This window comes from Canis lupus, chromosome 32, assembly GCF_011100685.1.
Source record: "Canis lupus familiaris isolate Mischka breed German Shepherd chromosome 32, alternate assembly UU_Cfam_GSD_1.0, whole genome shotgun sequence".
Classification (NCBI taxonomy): Eukaryota; Metazoa; Chordata; class Mammalia; order Carnivora; family Canidae; genus Canis; species Canis lupus.
Window position 1 is genome coordinate 32,929,345 of NC_049253.1, and position 8,381 is coordinate 32,937,725.

At 38.5% G+C, this 8,381-nt stretch overlaps 1 protein-coding gene across 2 annotated transcripts in view; it reads left to right on the plus strand.

Moving 5' to 3' along the window:
• Positions 1 to 6,352, plus strand: part of PLAC8A (placenta specific 8 A) — a 26,469-nt gene extending 20,117 nt beyond the window's left edge. For both annotated transcript variants that reach the window (XM_038582257.1, XM_038582258.1), the window contains exons 4-5: positions 4,156 to 4,270; positions 6,146 to 6,352. In XM_038582257.1, coding sequence (XP_038438185.1) covers positions 4,156 to 4,260 — 105 coding nt within the window. In that variant the 3' untranslated portion in view covers positions 4,261 to 4,270; positions 6,146 to 6,352. The remainder of the gene's footprint in view (positions 1 to 4,155; positions 4,271 to 6,145) is intronic.
• Positions 6,353 to 8,381: the final 2,029 nt, after the last annotated feature.

The window sequence follows — 8,381 nt, forward strand, 5'->3', positions numbered from 1 at the left end:
AACAAGAACATTCATTTATATGACCATAATACAACGATCAAAATCGGGGATTTAACACTGATACAGTGTATTAGCTAATCTGTGGATCTTATTTAAACTTCACCAATTAACCCAATGACATTCTGTGGATGAGAAGAAAATCAACCTGCGATCACACATTGTGTTCAATTGTCATTCCTCTTTCATCTCCTACAATAGAAATAGTTTCTCAGTCTTTCCTTGTCTTTTTTTTTTTTTTCCCAAGTACAGATCAGTTATTCTGTATTTTCCCCCAATTTGGTGTGCCAAGTATGTCCTCATGGTTAGACTTGGGTTTTACATTTTGGCAGATCCTCCACAGACCTGATGTGATATTTGCTGTGCTTCATACCGAGAGGCACATGACATCAGTGTATCCCATTATGATTGTTTACATTGATTACCTAGTTAAGATAGTGTCCACCAGGATTCTTCACTATAAGGTTGCCATTTTCCCCTTTATAATGAGTAAGGACCTTGTAGAGAGATAAAATACCCTATTCCTCATCAAACCTTGATCCACTAAGATTAACATCCATTGAAGCGTCTCACTTGAATCAATTATTACTATGATGGTTGTTAATGGTAGAGCTTACACTCTAACAGGAGAAGATCACTACTGTGTAACCAAGTAAAAACCTTATAGGATACTGGTAAGGTGGTACAGAAAAAAATAAAGAAGAGGAGTAGAGAATGTTGAAGGATTCTAATGTTATTATTTTTTTCAGTATCATAAAATATATTTTTATCTAAGATTTATCCCCTGGGATGCAAAGATGGTTCAATATCAGAATATTCTATTTATAGATTCAAAAAAAGAAAAACCATATGATCAGCTCAGTTGATGTCTGAAAAACATCAACAAAATTCAATAACCATCCACATTTTAGAAAGGGAGTTTTAACTTTAAATCGGGTTATCAGAGAAGGCCTTGGTACAAAAGTAAAAGGATGGGAAGATGACCCATCTGAGGAAGAGCCAGGCAGAGGAAAGAGTGTCACTCAAGGCTTTAAAGGAGTATATCTGGAATGTTCCAGAAACTGCAAGGGGCCAGACAGGCAAGAATCAAATGAATGAGGGGGTGGGGGTAGGATGTCATAGAAAAAGATGACATTAGAGCGAGACTTAGAAACTCTAGGCCTTTGAAAACCATTGAAAGAACTTTAGCTGTTGCCATGAATGAGCAGGGAAGCCATTGAAATATTTTAAATAAAGAAGTGGATGGATTCCTATGATGGATTCTTTTCCTGGAAACTGCCCCCATAGGAACAGAAGCAAGTTATTAATCTCCCTAAGCCTTGACCCCCTCACTGATACATAGTTACAATGACACCTCCCCTTTGATCATGTAGCAAGAGTCATGTGAAATGATGTATGGAAAGGGCATAGCACAGGACCTGGCATGCAATAAGTGCTCAGTAAACAACTATTTTTATTTTCGTACTTTTCTCAGAGAATTACTCAGCCACTTCCTCAGGGCAGAGGTGTGTTCAGGGCCCTGGCCTCATTTCTCCTGTGTACTTGCTCAGCCTCCTGACTTGCTCAGTGCTCAAGGCTGCTTTCATTCATGCTACCTTGTAAGGCAGCATAACACACAGGGGTTCTTAACCTTGTGCCTGGACCTTGAACTTCCTGAATTGTATGCAAAGCGCATGCATGTGTACTTATGTATATGGTATGAGGGTGTGAGGGTAAGGTTCTCAAAGCAGCCCAAGACCCCAACATGGTACCTAGGAAGGGGTACTGAGCTGGAACCTGGAGATAAGGGTTTGGGAACAGCTGAGCAAATAGCTAACTTTTTGACTAATAAATCATGTGATGGCATCAGTTTTCTTACCTGTCATGAGGAAGTTGTGCAAGATGATTTCTAGGCCTAAGATTCTAGATATAGTAGGTTTCCTAGACACACAATGAAGCAGTTTATTTATAGGCAGTGTATCTCTATTTCTTCCTTAGAACAGACCTAAAAATAATTCCCAGGACTGGTTTGTATCATTCAGGCTCTCTGCTTTGTTTTCCTTTCACATCCATGCAAACTTTTGTGGGGCTGCTACAATGCAGCCTCTCTGATCTGCTGCCCTTCGCTTTATGGATACATCCCTTTGGGCAGGGCAGGAGAGAAGGAGGAAGAAAAGAGGCAACCATTGATTGTACTACCATAAGCTGGGGTATTATCTCACCTATATTTGCTCATTCACTACTGGCAAACTCTTGTGGTTGAGGAATTGTTACTTCCCTTTGTAAATATGGAAACCATATCTAGAGGTCACAGAACATGTAAATGTTGGAATTTGGGCTCAAGGTTATCCTAACTCCCAACAGTCTGGTTTTTCCAACATTACATCTTGCCTTCCTGAGAAGGAAGCCAGCCATGTACCCTAATTCATTCATTTATTTGTTCAGTGATTCCTAAATAGTGCTCATAACAAGACAACTTCCAAACAAGTGAAGCACCAGTTCATTTAACCAAACAGAGTAATGAGTGCAGAATCTTTATTTCTGGCACCCATTTCTTGAAAGGGTGTTCTCTGGTCAAAACAATTCTGTCTTTTGTTAACTTCAGCATGGTATAAACCTATAGCTCATTTCTTCTCACTGTGAACAAGGAATGATTTTTTTCTTCTCTGTATCAACACTGTGTAATGTACTTAGAATCAGGGTTTATTTTCTATAGGTTTCCTAGGTTTCTCAACAAATAATAATGGGGATTTTTTTCTCCCTGAAAGCTAACTGGAGTAATAGACAGGTATAGATGTGCTGGAACAGCCAAGTAATTAGATCCTCATCAAATAAGAATACTTTCTTCCTTGGGACATATTATAAGTGTTTAATAATGCTGGTTTAATGAAGGCTTAAAAGATAAAAAACATTAAAAGTAATAATGAATTAAAACCAAAAAAATAAGTACTATAAGTAAAGGTTATCAGGAAAAAGAGAAGACAAGGGACAAAATTATTCTTCTCCAAATATTTATTTAATTAATTAATTTCTTTTAGAGAGGGGAAAGGGAGGGGAGAGGCAGAGAATCTCAAGCTGACTCTGCACTGAGTGGGGAGCCCAATATGGGGCTCCATCTTGACCTGAGCTGAAACCAAGAGTTGGACACTTAATTGACTGAGCCACCCAGGCACCCCAAGTACTGAATTATTTTCAAGTTTGTACCCATTCTTCCATATCATGAGATCACAGCATTAGATTTTTTAAGACTGCTATTTGTTTGCTCTTTTGTCCCACATGCTTATTCTGTTAGATAACAATCAAAATCACTGTAACAATGGGAAAATTTTGTGTGTGTGAAACATAAATCACTCATAATTTCACTTTTTAGAAGCTCCTGATTATACACCACCCCTGCCCCACCCCGTGAGCTCACACTGTAAACTGGGAATTATAGCAAACTTAATATTTTAAAAAAATAAGCCCTGTCAAATAATGGAGTTCAAAATTATTTCCATCTGTCAAGATACACTGTAATAAAATCGGGTTATCAGACTATAACTCCCTGGTTCACCCAGTGCCTCCTGCAACCAGAACAGGAGTCCCTTCAAGGGTATGTTTCCCAGAAGGTCATTGAGGATCCAAATGGATCCTTCTATTTAGAGGGCCCTCAAATCCTTGCAAAGCACCCTATTCTATGGCTTTCCAAACAATATTCATTCTTTTCCCCAAAATTTATGTATCTCCCCTCTGCTCCAAACTTCCTCCATTGCAGAACTTGAGAGATGTCAATGAAAATGGCTAGAGGGATACAATGTGGGCCTTGGTCTGGCTCTGCTCTCAAACTACAGAAAAACTGGTGCATTTTACAGCTGGTTTTAAAGGGAAGCATTTCAGAAGAGATGCTAAAGGACAAGAGCTATCTTGAACCAGGAAATCATTTGAAATTGTGTTATACTATGGTAAGAGCACTGGCTTGATAAAAGAAAGACCAAGTGCAGCTACCACTTTGTTATGTAATCTGAGCAACTTATTATACCCATTTTTCTGATGACCAAGTGAAGGTAAATGAGAATTCTCAAGATAAACCAGTAGCATAAAAGATACCTTTTAAAAAGTTTTAAAAAGCTATACAAATACAAGGAATTGTGTGACTATATTTATGGGCTATATGCTGATCCGCTGTTTGTTTTTTAACAGGGATCTATTTTCAGTGATTTCCTATGGCTGGGATGTTTCCCTCTATGCACCCTTTGTCAACTCAAGCGAGATATTGAAAAAAGAAAAGCAATGAATGCTTTCTAAAAGGCACTTGGTAAGTTGGTGGGAATTGTTTGATTTAGGAATATCAAAATGAACTCTCAATAACATCCTTTATTTCTTTGGTCCTCTCTCACAAATACATGCAACATCCCTTGCAAAATGGAGGACAACTCATTTTTAATTGCTAGCCTACACCAACAGTTGGTAGTCAGCCTCCATGGGTTGAAAGGGCTAAACCTGGAAGGATAGGAAAGAATTTGAAGATTTGTTAGGTTGTCTACCACAGGAAGAGTGGCTGTGTGAGGTACCAAATGAACATGCCACATATGAACCATGTGTATGTTAACTAGACCATGATTTTTGGTAGTCAAATTATGTGTGCGACCAGACATTCATTTCCCTAAGTCTAGTTCCTAGGTCTGCTCTACCAACACTAACCAAATGAGGTGTTATACTAAGTGTGATTATGTAATGTGCCTAGTTCTGTGTTCTTGACAACACCAGAATATTAACATAATAATCCTTCCTCCAAAGTGACAGGAAGCTATTTAAATCTCTATAAAGTGGGGATCCCTGGGTGGCTCAGCTGTTTAGCGCCTGCCTTTGGCCCAGAGTGCGATCCTGGATGAGTCCCACGTCAGGCTCCCGGCATGGAGCCTGCTTCTCCCTCCTCCTGTGTCTCTGCCTCTCTCTCTGTCTATGATAAATAAATAAATAAATAAATAAATAAATAAATAAATAAATAAATATCTCTATAAAGTTAGTGTGGACCTTTCATCCAAAATTCCCAAAGCCCTCACTATGAAGAAGAGTTACTGACTTTTTGGTGGCTATATTGTCAAAGTTGGGTAACTGCTCAGTTACCTATTTCCTAGCTCCCCTAGTTACATTTTTTATCTGAGTACCTGTTTCTCTCAGACAAATGAGTAATAGTTTACTTGTCCTGTCTTTCAATCTCTTATTGCCAAGCCCTGTGGAATTTGCAATCAAAGTTTAGTTTTCAGTTGGAAATGGCTATTATCTATAAAATCCTAGCTCCCATCAGGTCCTTGGGAATGTTTGCTCAGGATGGTACATTCATGTGTATGATAAATTGTCACTGGCCCAATCTGTCTCTTTCTTAGCTATTTTGCCACATACCTTACAAAATAAAGTCCTTCTTCATTTTAGTTCATTTCATGTTTCATTTTCATACCATTTTAGTATCCTAGCATTTGTCTTCCGATTGTTTTAATGGCTTCCCTCAAGAACTAACGTGCTTTATTCACTCTCATCCAGAGTCCAGATCACTCTTTTTCCTCCTTATACTCTACCTCCTGAGAATTGACTGTTGTCTCTCCAAGCAAGGACATTTGTTAAAAGGCCCATATTAACAATGACTTGGAATCTGATGTCAAAGTAGTCCTAGAGGAAGGAGGATGTGACAGTTTACTGTTGTAGTTATCCAGTTAGTGACAAAGATCGTTTGGTATTCTCTGCCTCTTGGAGACTCTTACCTTGGCATGGTTGATGATACATGGACATTTGTTAACAGAAGCTAACTTTGCCAATCTACAGAGCATTCTGCTGCCAGTTCCCTCAACCACCTAGCAACAATGCCTGACACCTAGTAGGCACTTAATAGATATTGTGGAAGAACAAACCAATGCAGCTTTCAAGCAAGGAAGCATAATGAGGCTGTAACCTAGGAAACTCCTCTGAACCTTAACTGATGATTGTGACTCTTTCTAATACATTGTGCTGAACCAGGGGCCATGGTTTGATGTAGATTGCAAATATGTAGCAATTTGGCAGTAGGGGAGGAGTAGAATGGAAGTTTTGATATTCGAACAAGATAATGTAAAGAAAGATGAAACTGATAAATCCTGATTTGTTCATTCATTTATTCTCTCTTTTCTTCTTTTTTTTTTTTTCCTGATTTCTACAGGTCACATTCACAATGTGGTGAAAGAAATGCTAGAATGATATACTACATCTGTTGAGTGCTATCTCACCCCAAATCTTAGAAACTAATTCAACTAATCCTGTGGTTTCCAATGGCTTCAAGACATTTTTAATTTCTAGTTTATTTCAGAAGAAATATATTTCCAGTGCTGTTCTGGATGACTGCTATTAAAAAATTAATGTCCTTGGGGCACCTGCATGGCTCAGTTGGTTAAGCATCTGCCTTCAGCTCAGGTCATGATCCCAGGTCCTGGAATCAAGCCCCACATCAGGCTCCTTGCTCAGGGGGAAGCCTGCTTCTCCCTCTCCCTCTGCCTGCTGCTCCCCCTGCTTGTGCTCTCTCTCTCTGTCAAATAAATAAAATATTTTTAAAAAATTGTCTTCAACATTTCTTGTCTTTTGATACAGCTTTATGAAAAATTACAATATGATTTTTTAAAAATGAACCCAAATTTGTCAAAATATTAAATCTGAATGATGGGTACATGAAGAGTCTTCTTCTTTTTTTAATGATAAAAGGGTTGGGTTTTTTTTTGGAAGTATAGTTGACACATAAAGATTCTTTATTCCACTTTACTATCTTTATATATGTTTGAGAATGTCCAGAATAAAAAGTGTTTTAAATGTTGTCAAGTGAAAGGCTTTTCTAATTTTAGACTTTCCCACCACCCTGAGCAATCCCTTACCCTAAGAAAGGGTGGTATTTTGATCCAGTATCGGCCTCCCTTTGGGAACCAGGATGCCATTTGGCACTTCTTATAGCCCCATAAAGTAAATCCATTCCTGGAATATTTACCAGAATTTACCATAGATCATATGGACCAAAGAGAGGATTTCTGTCATAAGCCACATAGCAAATATTCTAACTGAAATTGCCATTAGACATTTCTATCCTCTCTAAAGTCATCTGCAAGAGGCCAGCCAAGGAGCTCCACATACTTTTCTTTCTACCTGTCCCCCAAAGGTTAATATGACATTTTTAAAAGTTGGGACATAATTGAGTTGTGCAATATTATAAGATGCATGTATATGTTGCAAAATGATCACAACAATAAGCTTAACTAACATCTACCACTGCACAGTTATAATTTTTTTCTTGTGTTGAGAATTTTTAAGATTACTCTCTTAGTAACTTTCCAACACACAATGCTTTACAATATACAATACCATGCTGCACGTTACATCCCCGGGACATATTTATTTTATATCTGGAAGTGTATACCTTTGACTCCCTTCACTCATCTCACCTTTCCCACCATGCCCACCTCTGGCAACTACCAATCTGTCTATGAGTTCAGGTAGTTTGTTTGTTTCAGATTTCACATATAAGCAATACCATGCAGTGCTTGTCTTTTACTGACTGACTTATTTCACTTAGCTTAATGCCTTCAAGGTCCGTCCATTGCTGTCCTAAATAACAGAATTGCCTTCTTTCATATGGTTGGGAAATATTTCATTGCATATATATATACACCATATCTTCCTTATCCATTCATCCTTAATGGACACTTAGATTGTTTCCATGTCTCGGCCATTGTGAATAATGCTACAGTGAACATGGGGTTAGTTCACATACCTTTCTCACGCAGAATAATTTAGTTCTATCTCCTTTCTGTTCTAGGAACCACACCCCCTAAGGTGCAGGATAGGAGTGGAATTATGCTGTTAAAAAAAAAAGTGTTTTCCAGATTGCTTATTGGAAAATTGCAACATACTCTGTATGCATTTGTACATAAAAGTCATGGTAAATAGGAATTTTCTTTTTTTTTTTTTTTTTTTTTTTTTTTTTTTTAATTTTTATTTATTTATGATAGTCACACAGAGAGAGAGAGAGAGAGAGGCAGAGACATAGGCAGAAGGAGAAGCAGGCTCCATGCACCGGGAGCCCGACGTGGGATTCGATCCCGGGTCTCCAGGATCGCGCCCTGGGCCAAAGGCAGGCGCCAAACCGCTGCGCCACCCAGGGATCCCTAGGAATTTTCTTGTAATCTTTGATCTAGCTGAGAAGTGTTATTTTAGACTCATTCTCCCACTCTTGACATCATGTTTCTCCTGGGCAGTCCAAATACCTTAGGCTTCCTTGTACAGGCTATTTCTCTTAATTAAATCAAACCCTCCTTAAATGCTAGCACAAGCTAGAAGTCAATTGCTAGAGCCAAGAAGCAGCAACTTCTGTGAGGAAGGTAGGACTGCGAAGGGAGACATGTAGGTGATTTATA